The sequence below is a fragment of the Hibiscus syriacus genome, unplaced genomic scaffold (assembly GCF_006381635.1).
Source record: "Hibiscus syriacus cultivar Baekdansim isolate YM2019G1 unplaced genomic scaffold, ASM638163v2 tig00110621_pilon, whole genome shotgun sequence".
Lineage (NCBI taxonomy): Eukaryota > Viridiplantae > Streptophyta > Magnoliopsida > Malvales > Malvaceae > Hibiscus > Hibiscus syriacus.
In genome coordinates, this window is record NW_024062802.1 from 399,517 (window position 1) to 417,508 (window position 17,992).

General features: G+C 35.4%; 1 protein-coding gene, 4 non-coding genes and 1 pseudogene across 5 annotated transcripts; 1 reads left to right on the forward strand and 5 right to left on the reverse strand.

Moving 5' to 3' along the window:
- Positions 1 to 889: 889 nt before the first annotated feature.
- On the reverse strand, positions 890 to 984 carry LOC120136278. The gene has a single exon (XR_005517325.1). It is a non-coding gene; the product is annotated as a small nucleolar RNA snoR31/Z110/Z27 (small nucleolar RNA).
- Positions 985 to 1,057: 73 nt separating this feature from the next.
- LOC120136280 lies at positions 1,058 to 1,154 on the reverse strand. The gene has a single exon (XR_005517327.1). It is a non-coding gene; the product is annotated as a small nucleolar RNA snoR31 (small nucleolar RNA).
- A 75-nt stretch (positions 1,155 to 1,229) lies between these two features.
- LOC120136275 lies at positions 1,230 to 1,328 on the reverse strand. The gene has a single exon (XR_005517322.1). It is a non-coding gene; the product is annotated as a small nucleolar RNA R30/Z108 (small nucleolar RNA).
- A 41-nt stretch (positions 1,329 to 1,369) lies between these two features.
- On the reverse strand, positions 1,370 to 1,473 carry LOC120136279. The gene has a single exon (XR_005517326.1). It is a non-coding gene; the product is annotated as a small nucleolar RNA Z107/R87 (small nucleolar RNA).
- Positions 1,474 to 5,458: 3,985 nt separating this feature from the next.
- Positions 5,459 to 11,740, forward strand: LOC120136191 (ribonuclease TUDOR 1-like). Its single transcript, XM_039152294.1, has 17 exons — positions 5,459 to 5,702; positions 6,073 to 6,247; positions 6,517 to 6,591; positions 6,696 to 6,812; positions 6,907 to 7,011; positions 7,113 to 7,319; positions 7,407 to 7,619; positions 7,698 to 7,805; positions 8,522 to 8,692; positions 8,774 to 8,971; positions 9,055 to 9,423; positions 9,526 to 9,753; positions 9,829 to 10,017; positions 10,111 to 10,191; positions 10,266 to 10,460; positions 10,795 to 11,172; positions 11,259 to 11,740. Exons 2-17 carry the CDS (start codon positions 6,089 to 6,091, stop codon positions 11,463 to 11,465), a joined length of 3,000 nt encoding a protein of 999 aa, XP_039008225.1. The 5' UTR covers positions 5,459 to 5,702; positions 6,073 to 6,088; the 3' UTR covers positions 11,466 to 11,740.
- A 2,099-nt stretch (positions 11,741 to 13,839) lies between these two features.
- Positions 13,840 to 16,275, reverse strand: LOC120135962 (annotated as a pseudogene).
- Between the last annotated feature and the right edge of the window lie 1,717 nt (positions 16,276 to 17,992).

Sequence of the window (17,992 nt, forward strand, 5' to 3'; positions counted from 1 at the left end):
CAATATGGTTGTAAGGAGAGATTTTCCTTTCCAAGTCGAAGATGCCCAAACAAGAAAAGAATCTCAAAACATATGAGGTTTATCCAAAAGAGAAAGATTTAGAATTCTATTCCAAATAGCAGCAACCATAGGACATTCAGTAAACAAATTATTCCTCGTTTCAATGCCAGCATTGCATAAGATGCAAGAGCCAATGCTTGTAATTCCCATACGAGTAAGTCTTTCTCTAGTAGGAAGACGATCCAAGATTGCAAGCCAAGTAATAATGTTAAATTTGGGAATATGAAGGGGATACCAGACAATCTTGTGCCAGAATATTTTTCCATGCTTGATACGTAACTCTTCCCAAATGCTTTTAGAAGAAGAAAGTTCTAAATTAAGAATTGGAATGACCTCATATCTTAGTTTTCAAAAGCCTGTTAAAGCAGTAGCTATAAGAGGGTTTATTCAACATCGGTAAGAATTCTTTGATTTCTTACCCGATGCAAGTTCAGCAAATATTAGTAACGTAATTGTATCTGACCCTATCCACTTCAGTCGTATTTCTGTTAAACAGAAAAGCAGCAATGGCGATCAACCGCGATCTAGAAGTCATTGATGCAACCAACAAAAGCCGAGGCCATAGCAGGGAGGCACGAATCTTAATAAATGTAAAAAATAAATGACTGAATAGACTTTAGAAATTGATACAAATTTACAGATTCAATGGTTAATTGTATTTATTTACAGATCCGGACAGGATGCTGAGAATTTGTTCAAAGATTCAGATGTTTTGGATAACATACGCATTTGTTTGCTCCCTTCGACTCATCGAGAGTTATTTTTGAAATTTAATTATGTTCTTAAAATTTCACATAATGTTGTAAGTAAAAAACTAATTCGTAGACGGATCATCATCAGAAAGGAAATGTTCTTCTCATCCATAGCTTTTAAAGCTATGTAGGAAGGTGTCCTAAGATTTTTCCAATTTCGTCATTTGATGATTCCCCAAGTCTGCAAAATTCTTAAGCGCAATTGAAACCATAACAGTCAAATTTAAACAATTGAATAACTTAAAGTAGATTCAGAAGAAAATGAATAAAACCTCACTCGATAATGTAATATCTCAGATCAAGTGTTGGATTATATAAAAATCTTTCCCTCATCAGCATCCACTAAAAAAACATTAAGCTCTTAAAAATTGATGAGAAAATTCTTTAGATTTTCTAAAACATGTAAAAATCAAGAGATTGCTCAGTAGTGGCTATAAAGTTATAGGTTCGATTCTGCCAGCCGATTTCTTCAACATTAATCGGAAGAGGGAGCTGTGAATCCTCATCGCAACCTCGAATTTCACGTTTTCAAAAATGAAATTCAGAAAAGAGAAAAAGATCGCTCAGTTCAGCGGGGTTATCGACACGCAAAGTTCTCAAATAAGAGAAGCCTGCATTCCGGTCTGTTGAGCTTGAATTTTATGAGGTCATCACTGCGATCTTCCCTACAATTAACTTCTCCGATGAGAGCAGAAGAAAAAAAACCCAAAAACATCAGAAAATTGAAAAAAAAAAAAGATTCTTCAGAGAGGAAGAACTGACGTGAAGACCAAAGACAGCGGACGACACAGTAATACTAACAAAGCTGCAACGAAAGAATACTACGGTGGTTATATATTTATAGGGATAAAAATTAGGGTTTTGGTAAAAGAATGAGGATAACAACCTAACCCTAAAAATCAGTGAGATCAGTGAAGCCACGGGTCCTTATTCCGGCCCGAATTCTCTCCTTTACTTATTTGGGCTTGATGATATTAAACAACGCTCGATATCCATAGGGCCTCTTTAAACGTTATTTCTATTCAATCGAAAATATTAAAAAATTAATATTTTAGATTACGTTAAACTAAAAATATTATATTTTATTTAACATTTTCAATTGAGTCTTTCCGACTTTAAAATTAGGTTGTCTCCCAACTTTTACAGCTTTCCATCAACTTCCTTCATCAATAAAGAGGGTGAAAAAATATATTTTATTATCTAAAATATAGATATTATATTTTTTAATAGTATTTGACGATTTTTTATTTAATTTCTTTATTTAATAACAACATATTTTAACGATATAATTATTTATACGTATTATATTAAATTAATATTTAAACTACTTTTTCATTGTATCTTTCAATTTTAAAATGTTATCTAAATTATTTTCTTTTTAACATATATAAAAAAACATTAATTGAACAAGCATGTCACATTCATGATCGTAAGTATCTCTATGATTTTAATAAAATAATTATCTTCTTTGTTTAATTTAATCTTTATTTATTTATAAAGATTTTTTTTTCTAAACTCAAATCTAGCTGAAGTTTATTAGATCGATTATTATTCTAAACTGATTTTCTCTCTATTTTCTTATTAAGAATGTCATGAAAATAATTTAAAATCATTCAATAAAAAGTAAAATTACAAAATACAATTTCTCCTTTGAATTTGAAAAGAGGTATTCTAATCGTTAAAGAAATCTATCAAGACCAAATAAATATATAGGTGGTGGTGGTGGTATTGAACCATAAGGACTATAAAGAGAAGATGACATTGTGCCAAACTAGAAAGAAACAAATACGGAGGATTAAAATAATTCTTTTATAAATTTTAAGTGCCTTTTTCTATATTTATTATTATATTTTGTTATAGTTTTTTTATAACTTTTTATATTTATTTTTTCAATTTAATCTTAAAAATACAAATAAAAAATTAGAATAAAGTTATCAATTGCTACTACAACTTTATCAAAATTGATTTTTTTTTGCTCTCGCTTCGTCTTGATTAATCCGGATCAACCCGTCCCGCACATGTGGTTTTAGTGGATAAATCTGCTAACAAATTTTCTGCATACACCAAGACTCAAACTCGAAACCTACTTAAGTAATATCAAGCTGCTTACCACTTGAACTAATCCCGTTAATTTATCAAAATTGATTTTAATTGTAATTTTTACAAATATTATTAAAATATTTTTAAATCCCTAAATATTTCAAACATCACACAACATTAATTTTACTTTCTACATCGTTTTTTCACACATTTAGCCGATTTGAAACTATGAAAAGATGAGTGCTGTGATGGAATATATGCAAAAATACCATTACTCATGGACTATTGTTACGTACAATGTGGTGATAGATGCCTTTGGAAGGGCTGATGATTTGAAACAGATGGAGTATTGTTTAGGCTATTGCGGTCGGAAAGAATCAAACCTAGTTGTGTCACCCTTTGCTCCCTGGTAAGAGCTTATGGTCAAGCTGGAAAACCAGAAAAATTCGCCTGCGTTTTACGGTTCGTCGAGAATTCTGATGTAACGTTGGACATTGTGTTTTTCAACTGTCTGGTGGATGCTTATGGCAGGATGGGATGCTTTGCAGAGATGAAGGGAGTGCTTGAAATGGTGAAGCAGAAAGGATGTAAACCTGATAAGATCACATATAGAACCATGATTAAGTCTTACTCTATCGTTGGGATGACTAAACATGCAAAGGAGCTACGGGATATCGTTGAGTCAGCGGCTGGGACTTCTTCGAGAATGCCGAAGCCTTATTTTCAGACAACCAGAATGTTACAGGTCAAATATCCTTGAGATATAATGTGTATTTTCATTTTTTTTCCCGTTATGTTGTAAATGTACACCATCACCATGAGTGAAATGAAAAATAAATCAACATTTTTGTTTCAAGTTTTTGATATAGAAGCCTTAGCCTTACCATATTCCCCAATCCCGTTTCTAGTTCTAGTATGAAGAAAAATCCCCAAACGTGTTCAAGTTTAATGCATCAACAAAATTGAGAAAGACTGCAACTGCTAATATTTTTTTCCCCATCAAGTTATCATTTTGGTACAACTTTGTAATTTGATAGCTAGAACCCGAGGTGACAAGCGGCAACCGGCAATTCGGATATCAAACATCTCAACATAGCTACTCTTTTCTGTTCTTGCCGTTTATGTAATCGCACTCTGGTTTGCTAACTCTGCCATCTGCTTGTCTATCACTATTTGCCTGCTGTTGATCTCCGGTGGCGGTATTTCTAACTCTGCCATCTGCTTGCCGTTGTCGTAAATTAATGGGGGCAGAGATGCAAAGGTCTTGCAAGAAAAGGAGGCAAAGAAGGCGGCGTCCGGAGGGAACACAGCAGGCGCTGGCGTTGGAAGTAAAAGCAAGAAATAATAGCGTATCGACGGTGAGATGATTTAGGGTTGAGGGTAAAGATAATGTTATTGGTTGATTGGGGAATCACTGAATCAGATCTTTGTGCTTTCGTATTGGTTACCAAATTTGGGCAGAAGTAGGCTTTATCCACATCCCTTCACAAACAAGCTTTATTCCCTTCTGTAATACCACCAAGCAATCAAACTCATCAGTCAAGTGTCGTGGCCCTTTGCCTTTCTTTAAAGACACGTGGCAAAGATAGTTTCTGAGATACTTTGTCTGTTATCGTATCCATTTCGTCAGTGGATTTCTCATGTTTTTATATTAATTTTATTATTTCAATTTTGATTTTGCTGAATTGTAAATAGTTAGTAAAAAATAAATTATCAAATATTTTTAAAGAATTAATATGGCTATAATTTGGTATTTGATATTTTCAATATAGCGTTTGAGTTTGGTTTGAATTAAATAATAATATAGATATATTATTAAAAAGAAATTTTCATATATATAATTTCATTTATGAAAAAATTACCAAATATTACAGATTTTGTGGTAAAAGATTTGGGTATAAAAGTTTTTAGTGATGAATTTGAATTATAAATAATAAATTTTAATATTTTTATTTATAATATTAATTGATTGTATTAAACTTATTCAAAGAATTAAATAATAATATAAATACTTAAAAAAACATTTAATGTAAATAATTGTATTTATATAAAACAATGTTTTAAAGTATTATAAATGATGCGATAAAAGACATATATGAGAGAGTTTTTAGTCATGAGTTCAAAACACAATTAATGAACGTTATTAAATTTATTAAATATTTATATAAATATAAAATAACAAAAAATATAATAATTTTATTAAACTTTTTAATTGAACTGATAACTAATTAATAGATTATAGTAAATTTAATCATAAAATTAAATAGTAATAAATTTATTAATTTCAATTAAAAATTATTTAAACACGATTCATTTAAAAGTTTAAAAATATGAAAAAATAAATAAATTTAAATCTGATTTAACTGTGAATTGAAGTTTGGTTTGAAGTTATCTGTAGATTAAAAATTAAAATTTTAATGAAGTTAAAAGTAAAATTTGAGTGTGATAAAAACAGAAAACTTCTAAAAATTATAAAATTTACGATTTACGATTTACGATTTACCGAAAGCTAAATAAAAAGGAAATTCACCTGTCACTTCGGTCAATTTAAGTAAATTTCGTGTCAGTCATGTAATTTTTCCTAAAAAGGAGGGTATATAAATACTCATCGCCCACATCGCCTACCGCATTGTTTACATATTGGCCCCTCCTATTAACACGATCTCCTATATCTCTCCCCGATCGCCGTCTCTATCTTGTATCTGCTCTTGTGTTTTTCATTTTTTTAAGATTCATTTATTTATTTTCTTTGAATAACACTGAGAAAATAATAAACGGAGCTTAATTAAGATATTTCTATCCATTCTTGTGATAGATCAATAAGGCTTCAGTTTTCCTCAGCTGATCCAGGTAAAAATATCAGTGCCGATGTTTTTCCATATTTTGTATTAGATCTCTTCCGTTTGCATTGCTTTAATCTTATTTTGCATGCACTGATTTTATTTTTGTTTTTTCCGTAGCTCTTGTTTGAGAAATTAACAGATCAAGTTTTTGAATCGATTATGTTTTTGAAATTTTGATGTTCTCGTGTTGCATGTATCATGTTGTAAGATTAAGCGATGGATTTTCAATCGTTTTGATGAAGTTACTAATCCAATGTTACAGATCTGGATTATTATTTTTTTAATTGTGTTATTTTGAATTTGCAAGTATCTTTGTTTGTTGTTTGTTTATAGAAATACCGATGTAGTGAATGGAGTGTTTGCTGATTTTTGTGTAGATCTTAGCTTTTGACGATGGCGGCACCAGCAGCTGGTGGCTCTGGATGGTACAAAGGGAGAGTGAAAGCAGTTCCATCGGGTGATAGCTTGGTGGTAACGGCTTTGACCACTAACAGGCCTGGACCTCCGCCTGAGAAAACCATTACCTTGGCATCTCTCATTGCTCCTAGACTGGTAAAGCTCAGTCGAGTGCGAGTTTACTTCTGGCTTGGTTCCTATTAAATTTTATGATTTGCATGTTTGACTTTTTCTTACCGATTAATTTACTTTTTTGTTTGGATAATGATTTTGTTGGATAAGAGTTGCTTTTGAGAGTTTTTACTGGGTTATGTGTTTTGATTGTATGATTGCCAAGATCTAAGATAAAAATTCCCGGTGCATGTCTTTTGATAAAAACTTTGAGCTGATGTTTTATTTGCTTTTCCTTTTTGTCTCATTAATAGGCCCGTAGAGGAGGTGTTGATGAGCCATTTGCCTGGGACAGCAGAGATTATTTAAGGAAGCTCTGCATTGGAAAAGTCTGTTTCTTTTTAATTAATTTGGTCATTGTTTTTACTTGTTATAGATGGCATTTGATTGTTTAGAAGGTTTTGTGGATCTAATTAATTTATTATGTCCTCAGGAAGTCACTTTTAGAGTTGAATACACAGTACCGAGCATAGGCCGAGAATTTGGGTCTGTTTATCTTGATGGTGACAAAAATGTGGCAATGCTTGTTGTCTCTGGAGGCTGGGCAAAGGTAATTTGCTTTTCGATTTGTAAAAATACTTGGACAAGGTGATTTCTGCCCATGTTTCTTTTGTACTCAGTCTGACTGAGCCTTGCTTGTACAGGTTAGGGAACAAGGACAGCAGAAAGGGGAAGCGAGTCCTTTTCTTGCTGAATTGCTACGTCTTGAAGAACAAGCCAAACAAGAAGGTTTGGGCCGATGGAGCAAGGTAATCTTTTTCCCCTTTGTGAAAGTCATTATATATTTGAGTCACTGATCTAGCAAAGGGAAGTTTTTAAATGATCATGGTCCTTGTAATTGTGAATGTAGGTGCCTGGCGCTGCGGAGGCTTCTATACGTAATTTACCTCCATCTGCCATTGGCGACCCAAGTAACTTGGATGCCATGGGTCTTCTAGAAGCAAATAAGGGCAGGCCAATGCAAGGTATTGTTGAGCAGGTTCGCGATGGCAGTACTGTTCGAGTCTATTTACTTCCAGATTTTCAGTTTGTGCAAGTCTTTGTTGCTGGCATCCAGGTGCAAGATCTAATTCATGACCTTTAATTAATTTTTTTGGTTATCATTCGAGTTTGTCATTTTAATATCTTTACCCTGTTTATTTAGGCCCCATCAATGGGTAGAAGGGCTGCTGCCGAAACTGTTGTTGAAACAGATTTTACTTCAGATGAACAAAATGGAGATGTTTCAGCTGTGCCGGTTGCCTTAACATCTGCACAGAGGCTTGCTGCCTTGTCGACAGCTTCTGCTGAAGTTTCCCCTGATCCCTTTGGACCTGAAGCAAAATATTTTACAGAAGTTCGCTGTCTGAACAGAGAAGTGAGATAATGAATATTTTAAGATGACTTGTGTTCATTCATTTTGAATAGTAGACTAAATTCAAGGTTGATTTTGTAGGTACGTATTGTCCTTGAAGGTGTTGACAAATTCAGCAATTTGATCGGGTCAGTTTATTATCCTGAAGGTGATACAGCGAAAGACCTCGCTATGGAGCTTGTGGAAAATGTATGTTCTTGGGTTTTGTTTTGCTTCGACCATAAAATATATTCTAATTAATGATGTCGACATTGAACTATTCCTGAATTATAGTTTGCAGCACTCATGTTTTGTGTTGACATAGTTTTTGTTCTGCTTTTGCTTGTAAATTTTTTTATACCTTCAAAACATTAATTTCTTGATGATGATAATAATAATAATAATAATAATAATATGATCATGTTTCCTTCCTAGATAATTTTGTACACTTGAAATATCTTTTAAATATCAACTTATTTTTTTTAAAATGATGCTTCTTTAAAAGATTTTATAAAACAAGATTACAAGATTAACTTGAAATATCTTTAATCTTTGATTTCCGCCCTCTAAAACAAATTGTTAATTTTTTTCTTTGAATGTCATGGTTTAGCCCTCTGGCTTACCTTCTCTTTCCTAATAACTATACATAACATACTTCATAAGTATGTTCCATTCATGCCTATTCCTTAATTATTTTTTCCACTTTTATGTGTTTGTGACATTTTTAAAGATGCTTCATTATGTAATTCCTTGGGTTTACAACTAAAACTGTTTCTTTGCTTAGCAGAGTTTTTTTCATCCATATATTCTTATGAAACAAACTATGCATGCATCCTTTTCTTGAATTTGTGTTGATATATTCTGAGTTCTCTCTCCCTCTCCACATCCCTTCATCTATCATCCTAACCATTTCTTCTCAAATAAAGGGTCTAGCAAAATATGTTGAATGGAGTGCTAATATGATGGAGGATGATAACAAGAGACGGTTGAAGTCTGCAGAACTTCAAGCCAAGAAGGCTCGGCTGAGGATGTGGACAAACTATGTACCACCAGCTACAAACTCCAAGGCAATTCGTGATCAAAATTTCACAGGAAAGGTAATAGAATTAATTTCTTAAGTTATTTGTATTAGCAAGTTCTTGCTTTTGTAATTGTTTATGGTGTATAATTTTTCGTAGGTTGTGGAGGTTGTTAGTGGGGACTGCATTGTTGTGGCTGATGATTCTATCCCTTATGGAAGTCCTCTTGCCGAGCGCCGAGTAAATCTTTCAAGCATTAGATGTCCAAAAATGGGCAATCCTCGTAGAGATGAAAAGCCAGCTGCTTATGCCCGTGAAGCCAGAGAGTTTTTAAGAACACGCCTTATTGGAAAACAGGTTTGGATACTTTTTCGAATCTTATTGTGGTAGTGTTGAACATATAATTATAATTCGTCAATTTGTCAACTTGCTTTTGTTAGGTTACCGTACAAATGGAATATACCAGGAAGGTCACCATGGCAGATGGAGCTGCAGCTGCTGCTGCTGCACCTGGAGATTCAAGGGTAATGGATTTTGGCTCAGTCTTCCTTATGTCTCCTATCAAGGGTGATGGTGATGAGGTTGTTGTAGTAACTCCATCCACAGCGGGCAACCAGCAGCCTGGCTTGAATGTGGCAGAGTTGGTGATTGGGCGCGGCTTTGGCACTGTTATAAGACATAGAGATTTTGAGGAAAGATCAAACTATTACGATGCCCTTCTGTCTGCTGAATCCCGTGCTATTTCTGGAAAGAAAGGCCTTCATTCTGCGAAGGATCCTCCAGTAATGCACATACAAGACCTTACAATGGTTAGCAATTTCTTCTTTTATGTTAATTATTTTCTTGATGGAATATTTCCGTATCTTGTCTGAATTCCAACTTACATATATGTATGTCTTGTCTAATGCCAGGCATCAGCCAAGAAAGCTAGAGATTTCCTGCCATTCTTGAATCGGGGCAGGATTCCATCTGTTGTGGAATATGTCCTAAGTGGTCATCGTTTTAAGTTGCTGATCCCGAAGGAAACTTGTAGTGTTGCCTTTTCATTCTCTGGTGTCAGGTGTCCTGGTCGTGAGGAGCCCTACTCAGATGAAGCCATAGCACTGATGAGACGAAAGATCATGCAGAGAGATGTTGTGGTATCGGTCTTTCTCTGTGAAATGCTTCTCTTCCATTTTTTTTTTGTTTTATTTAATGTATACTTTTCTACATAGGTTGAAATTGAAACTGTCGATAGAACCGGAACATTTTTGGGATCTTTGTGGGAGTCGAAAACCAATATGGCTGTGACGCTCCTTGAGGCTGGCTTGGCTAAGCTGCAAACTTCATTTGGAAACGATAGAATTCCCGATGCTCATCTTCTTGAGCAGGCTGAGCAATCTGCCAAGAGGCAGAAGCTTAAAGTAAGAAGCAGTTCATATCTTTTTTTTCCCCATTCTTTTGGCAGTGCTAATTAAACTGTTTGGGTTTATTTATCTTTGTGCTTCTATTTGTAGATTTGGGAGAACTATGTTGAAGGAGAGGAAGTCTCCAACGGACAAGCCGCTGTCGAACGCAAACAAAAAGAACTGTTACAGGTTCTCTAGGAACTCAACTAAGCAGTACTTCTAATAATCATGAACTGGTGAATTATTTTTCTTGTTATTTTCAGGTGGTTGTTACAGAAGTATTGGGTGGTGGAAAATTTTATGTCCAGACAGTGGGAGATCAGAGAGTATCAGCTATTCAAAAACAGCTTGCATCCTTAAATATTCAAGAACCTCCTCTGATTGGTTCTTTTAATCCTAAGAAGGGTGACATTGTCCTCGCTCAGTTTAGCATGGATGATTCCTGGAATCGTGCAATGGTTGGTTCCATTTACTTTATTTTCAATCCTTTAGGCTTTTGTTTTATTTTGTTCTTTCAAAGCTCCTAATCTTCCTCGTGACTCAAACGTATATGGTTTTGCTGCTGAGATGTAACTCATTACTTAAAAATTTGCGGTTGTAACCCCCTAATGGGATTTAAATTCCGACTGAAGGACGAGCTCTGTTTTTAAATATTCAAAATTGATGACAAGATAATTGGAAACGTGGTTTATATTTTAAATTTTTTGGGGGTGGCTTGCCTGCTTGATTGCTTGTTATGCGTCTCTGTATTCCATTTGACATGTTTTTGTATTTCTCCTTTGGCTTGTGAAGATTGTCAATGCACCTCGAGGAGGAGTTCAATCTCCAAATGACAAGTTTGAAGTGTTTTATATTGATTATGGGAATCAAGAGGAGGTCCCATACAGTCAATTACGACCCCTTGATCCTTCAGTAGCAGCATCTCCTGGGCTTGCTCAGTTGTGCAGTCTTGCATTTCTCAAAGTTCCAAGCCTCGATGATGAGTTTGGTACTGAGGCCGCTCAGTTTTTGAGCGAGCAGACATTGGGGAGCTCGCTGCCGTTTACTGCTATGATAGAAGAAAGGGATGTTTCTGGTGGTAAAGTCAAGGGACAAGGGACTGGCACCGTCCTCATTGTAACTCTCGTTGCTGAGAAGTCGGACCTTAGCATTAATGCCGCAATACTACAGGTTTGAACGATTTGAGTAGGACATGTAGGGCATATTATTGTACTATGCTCGTATCTAATTTATTCACTGCTTGGTCACTGTTTCAGGAGGGACTAGCTAGGCTAGAAAAAAGGAAGAGATCGGAATCCAGGGACAGAAAATCGGTGATCGACAATTTAGAGAACTTCCAGAAGGAGGCAAAAACTGCTAGGCGCGGGATTTGGCAGTATGGAGATGTGGGGTCGGATGATGATGAAGATCTCCCTCCACTTTCTGCAGCCGTTGCTAAGAAGACCGGGGCTGCCAAGCGATAAAATATATTTTATCGCTTCAGGTAAACCCAAAAAGAATACACTTGGGACTACCCCAATTGAGTTCTTTTAGTTATAGGTAGTAGTAGTAGTAGTTAAAGAATATCTAGAAGAGATTCTCAACGTAAAATTGCTTAAATGTTGACTTTTTTTGGTAGCGGGGTTGACATTTGTTTTAAACATGTTTAAATAAGGTGAACTGTCGCGTTTCTGTTCTGTTTCCATGCGAGGGAGACATTAGACAATTTTTCCCACCGTTAAGAAGAGTTACTTTATGGTTATTAGTGTGGAATTTTTAACTTTATAAGTACGTGTGTGTGTGTGGTTAGTGTAGTGATTGACATATATACGGTCGCCGGTGTATTCGCCGGCAATTTACATGGTTACATGGTTATTATAGTGGTTAAGAAGACTTGGAATTTTTAACTTTATAATGTATATATTCCGCATACGCAAATGCTAGAATTCGAAATTTTTAGGGAAGTTCATTTTCAAACTTATTCTAATATCAAATTATTAAAATTGATAACATAAAGAAGACATCAAAGTATTCATTTCAAGATGCAAGTGATAAATATTATATTTGATTATCATACATTATCTTCTCTGCAATAAAATATCTATCAATCACATGTTTGGTTCAACCGTGACCTATTAGATCCTTTAAAATATAGATGGCCGCTGGATTATTACAAGCTTCACAATCATTCCAAATCTCATATATAGTTTTCTCATTCATCGTTTGATTGTCACTTGTCAAATTGTAATTGCAAACGTTATTTTCTCTGATACATTGAAGATTATGAATAAAATAAATTTCTGTTTTTTTAATGGAATAAAGAAAAATCTAAACTTTATCATATACTCATAGCTAACCTCATAATATTTTTGGTCAACAACCTATAATAACTCGTAATATTCTTTTTCATGAACCCATAATATTTTGTCAACAAAACAGGTAAATAATATATTTAATTTTTTTTTGTTAATTTGATTATTTTAAATCATTAAATTTAATTATATTATCTTTATACAGTTCAATATTGAAATTTTAAAATCTTGAAAACATGAAAATTAAAATTAATTAAAGGGTAAACTATATAAATAGTCTTCGAACTTTTAGGGCGCTTGCATTTTGGTCACTCAATTTTTGAAATTTACAATATAATTATTGAACTTTTAGTTCATTTTCGGTAAGGTCCCTATCGTTACCCCCGTTAGTTTTAGCTGACGTGGTGCTTAACTCCCGTTAACCCTCCTTCTGTTGCTTCTTCTACTTCTTCTTAACCAACGGCGGACGGAGGAGGGACAACGAGGAGGAGGCATGATTAATTGGGTTTTGGTCGGAACGATGTGAGGACTCCAACAGTGGTGGTAGTGTGGCGAACGGACGGCTCAATCGGTCAAAAATTGATGAAAATAGAAAAAGGGGTGTTGGGGTTTTCCAATGAGATTTGGGGCCTCTCCATGGCTAACAGAGGTGAGTCTTAGCGAGTGGCTAGCAGGGTTTTTGCCAGAATGGGGCAGCGCTCCAACTGGTACCGACAATGACAGTTATCGGCGACTGAAGATAGAGATCGGAGATGGGTGTTCAAACGGTCTTCTCACGATTTGAGACGAACGGTGGATGGTGGGTATGAATCGAGGGTTAGGGTGTGGTCGGGAGACGATGTCGGTGACGATGGTGATGGCTGTGTGAGCCACCGCTGACCGGAGGGAGGTGAGTGACTGGAGGTAGGGTGAGAGAAAAAAGATGAAGAGGGGGTTAACGAGAGTTAAGTGCTATGTCAGCTAAAACTAACGCGAGGTAACAACAGAGACCTTACTGAAAAAGAACTAAAAGTTCAATGATTGTATTGCAAGTTTCAAAAGTTGAGTGACCAAAATGCAAGTGTCCTAAAAGTTCAAGAACTATTTATATACTTTACCCTTAATTAAATTATAGTATAATGACTAAATTTATAATTTATATGCAGTAAAATGTTTAATTACAAAATTTAATCCAGATTTTAGTACTTTTGCCTTTTCTTTTCTTTTCCAAAAGTTCTGGTATAAACAAACCTTGTCAGATAGAAATTTATTGTCGAAATTTACTGGGGGAATCGAAATTTACTGGGGGAAATTTCAACAACCATCCATCGGGTTGCTCAAAGTCAATTGACAAAAGCCATGCTCTGGCAGTCATTTCATAAATAAACTTCAAATGCTCAAACTGTGCTTAGGCAGTGACAACAAAACGTCTCATTTACACTCTTCTTTCCTTCATACCTCTGCACATTCGGGAGTGAAACCAAAAAATCAACAAATACCAACCTAAATAGCAAAAAATTTGCCCAAAAGTGGAACTGATGATCACCAGCAACACTCTTCTTTTTTTCGACATGTTTCAAGTCTCACGCCTCCTCCGACGGGGAGCACCAGCGGTTTCTTTGTTCTCTTCCTCTCCAGCTTCCTTTTGTCCACTGCTTCCTTGATCGGTTGAAGTCTCGGCGACCTCTGTTTTTTTCTCAACTCTTGGCTGCACCCACCGTTTATCGAATAAGTAATTCAAACAGAAACGAAAACACAGTTACAAGGCACTACGTGTTCGAAAAACTCACTTGTTTCTTCCCACCAGAAATGAGCATGAAGAAAACCGTGACAAAGAGCACCACAATTGAGACCAGGAGACCTATGATGATGTTGGGTTGTTTCTCAGCCCTCTCAATGAAATCCTAAAAGAAAAACACTCGACGTTTTATTCGATGATATCCGCTGATTGAAATATTAATTTGCATATGAAAAAGCATGTTACATATTACAGAAAGTCAGAAACTTGCGAGGATTTGAAGTTTGTATGCGCTTAAGAAAGGAATATCAGCAACCTTGTATATGATATCGAATACCTTCTTCTGCAATAAAGGTATAACCAACTTTAAGTTATAAAATCTTGAATAACAATAAAATCTTGAATAACAAGAAAGCATGCAAATACATTACCTGGAAACCTTCAAGCTCGTCTGAACCATCGGCTTCTTCAGCCTTCAGTTTTCTCCTCTCGATCCCAAATTTCGGCTTCCATTGTGTATCCCGATATGACTTAGCAACCTTCTCGTTTTTTGCTATCAAAATATTGTCAAACAATATACCGTCTTGCATGGTCCAAATCTCAATACCAATTGCAGCAATAGGCTCAAAGTCAGGCTTGTTGACCTCAAAGTATTTGGGGTTTGGGATATCCCAAGCCTTCCAAATACCATTGTAAGTGGGGTTGTCAATTAGAGGAGGATTCCATCTTCCCTTATAATCTGGATTTGGCTTCATCGGTTTCTTCCATTCACCACAACCAGGGGCTGCTGCACATTTTGGGTTATCGATTTTGGGGCCTCCCATTCACCATCCTCTGCATCATCCCAATCGTCCGGCTTGGATGCCTCGGGATCATCTATCTCCTCAGGCTCATTGTCTAACCATCCTTCCGGTTTTACAGCCTCCTTATCTTCAATTTCCATAGGTGCATCCTCATCCCAATCATCTGGTTTCATAGCACTCGGGTCAGGAATTTTGGCATCATCATCCCAGTCCTTGGGTTTCTTATCATCTGGCTCCAGGATTGTCCGATGGGATGATCGGTGGGTTACCAAGATAATGTTCAACATATTCCTCACTTTTAGGATTCTTATGCTTCAGGATGAAGTGCACCTTGTTTGTTAGACCACATTTGTCAGGTCCAAACATATAGCGTAAGGGGATTCATTGTCAAAGTCCTCAGGCTTCCACCCGGACCTCTGAGGTGATATGCACCGCCACATTTGAGTCCATTCTGGAAGCGAGTCTCGAATTGAAGCACAATGGTCCCATCCTTACCGCTTATCAGGCTCTTTCACTATTGCATACTTCCGTGCCTTCTCACTCAAGAGAAGCCCGTAGTCATCGTGCCCTTCGCTCTTTGAATGCTTCCATACACCTGCAACCCAGAAAACCACATCCATATGAATGTCACCCCAAAAAACATCAAATAGGCCCACGGAGATTATATAATAATGTCCTTAAGAAAAACATGATACTTCCACAGGTTTCGACAACCTCAAACTCCGACTCGAAATGGCAAAAAACAAAATTTCCGACAACAGAAGAATTAGATCATCAAATTGCCAATGCATCACAATGTTAAAAAAGCAGGACCAAAGACATGGCGTAAACATCATTAAAGTATCGTATCATTATTCTCACTTCCATAATGAACCATCATTTTAGCTTTCTTCACTGCATATTTTGCTTCTGCAATTTCACATTATCAAGGAGGATTTTCATTGATTCTAATTCAACTGCAAAATCAATTTATAACACCATCCAGATACTATCTTCACTTGTTCTATAACCAGCTGCACGGTACTAATGAATAATAAAAATGCCAAACAATAAAATAAGATTACCAAATAAATAAACATTTTCAAACAATAATGACACGATCAATGAAAAAAATACTATAAGATGATTATCAATTTATTCCGCTGACGAGATCCATAAATGAAAAAGGAAATCACCTTCATAATCATCTTTACTGGAGAGGGTCCATCGCCCATCGAATGACTCTTCAAATGAATCATAGAATACCTATAGCCAATCCAAACAAACAAAAATCACACTTTTTTCTATAAAAAAAATAACAGATTCAAGAAATCGATGTGAACATAATTACCACATCATCATCACCATCAGCGGCGAAGCAGAGGAGCTGCACTGACGAGAATGCTAGGAAGAGAAGCAGCGCAAAACGCACCATTATCATCAATCCAAGAACCCAAACTGTGATTATGATTGAATATCTTTTCCTTCTTGTATATATATATATATATATATATATATATATTGTTTTAATCTGAATCTAAATCTAAGACTAAAATCGAAGCTGTAACTGTATGCTGCTGAATTTTGAAGATATATCCGTTGCAGTGGACGTAATGCCACGTGTAACAAATGAATCATTTATTCCCACGTAAGCCAATCGGCAACGGAGCTTATGTAGGATATTAGTATATGATCTTCTTAATCGACTTCGGTTCGGGCCAAGGCCCATTGCCAAACCCGACAGGTTTTGCTATAATCCGATTTTATCGTTTGATTTTTTTAAAATTCGAGTTAAGTTAGATTGGATTTGAATTTAAGATGAAAATACTTGATCTGGATTAACACGAGAATAATAATATAATTGGTTTTTATATATTTAGAGATAATTTTTGTAATATCTCTTTATCTATATATTTTTTAATTAGGTTCTTATTTTATCTAAAAAATAAAAAAATTTATATATATATATATATATTTGTGTTAGATCGAGTCATGTATAATTTTTACCTTGAATACCAAATCGGTAGAATTTCCCCAAGTAAAATTATATGACAAAAAAAAGATTATACTCGAATCGAATTCGAATGAATCAAAAATGACTCATTAACATCCTTTACCTCTTAGTGATTTCTACCTAAAAGAACCTATCATGTTTGAGGTTTATTTTTATTGTTCTTTTTATTTTGACTTAATTTACCAATTGGTATATTAACTATATCCTTTGTTTTAAATTGGTATTTAGTTTTTTATTTTTCAGAAGTGGTTTTTAAATTTTGTTTTTTTAGTCGGTACTTTCATAAATCATAATTCAATGACAGGACTCAACTACGTTAGTCATTTTAAAAAAATCAAATTTATAGGGAATAATTATAAATTATATATGTTTAGGGACAAGGAACTGTTTTACCATTGTCTCAACTTAAAATTTTAAATTTTTTAAAGTATCACTACTAGTCCTTTCAACATTTTGTTCTTGTCATTGTAGATGATATGATTCAATAATTTAATGACATGTAGCGTTTTAATAGCCAAGAATACTACTCTGTAATGAACTTCACACCATTGGTGAAACTAGTCGTCATCAGCTTGAGAATACTGTATGTCTCCTGATCTTATTACCTGGTTCCAGCATGGCGTAGCAATCATGATAAGACCGATCCGGCGCCGATAACGCCGAACGTACCGAGAGCCAACATTCTATAACGCCCTCGCCTCAACGGTTCTCCGGTAAAGGGAAACACAAGGCCAGGCCCAGGATACCAGAAGCTCCGTTGAGGGAGAGAGTTAGAGATTGTTGGCTCCCTTGGTAAAACGAATATTACAGAGGCAGGTGAGGTGGTGAGAAATAATTGGCCGTGGGATTTATTTATAGAGAGGGCTCAGCATGCGTACAAAATTGACGACACGTTCTTACCCAGAGAAAGCAACTAACAAAGACAGCAAAAAGTATTCAGGTTTTGTTTAATGGAAGTGTCTTTGGTAACATCCGATGAACTTGAAACAACCGTTGAAGTGATTTGGGTTCCATCAAAAGTGACAAAAACCAAATGAAAAGAACACACAATCTCAATGCAAAGTAAGTTTCAGGGATCTATCTCCTTGTAGCCCTAACATCACATAGCAGCGAGCGAGCTTATCCACGTGAAATCCACAAGGAATTACCGATCGAGCAGCAACATGCCGCGCGTGCACTGATGAAA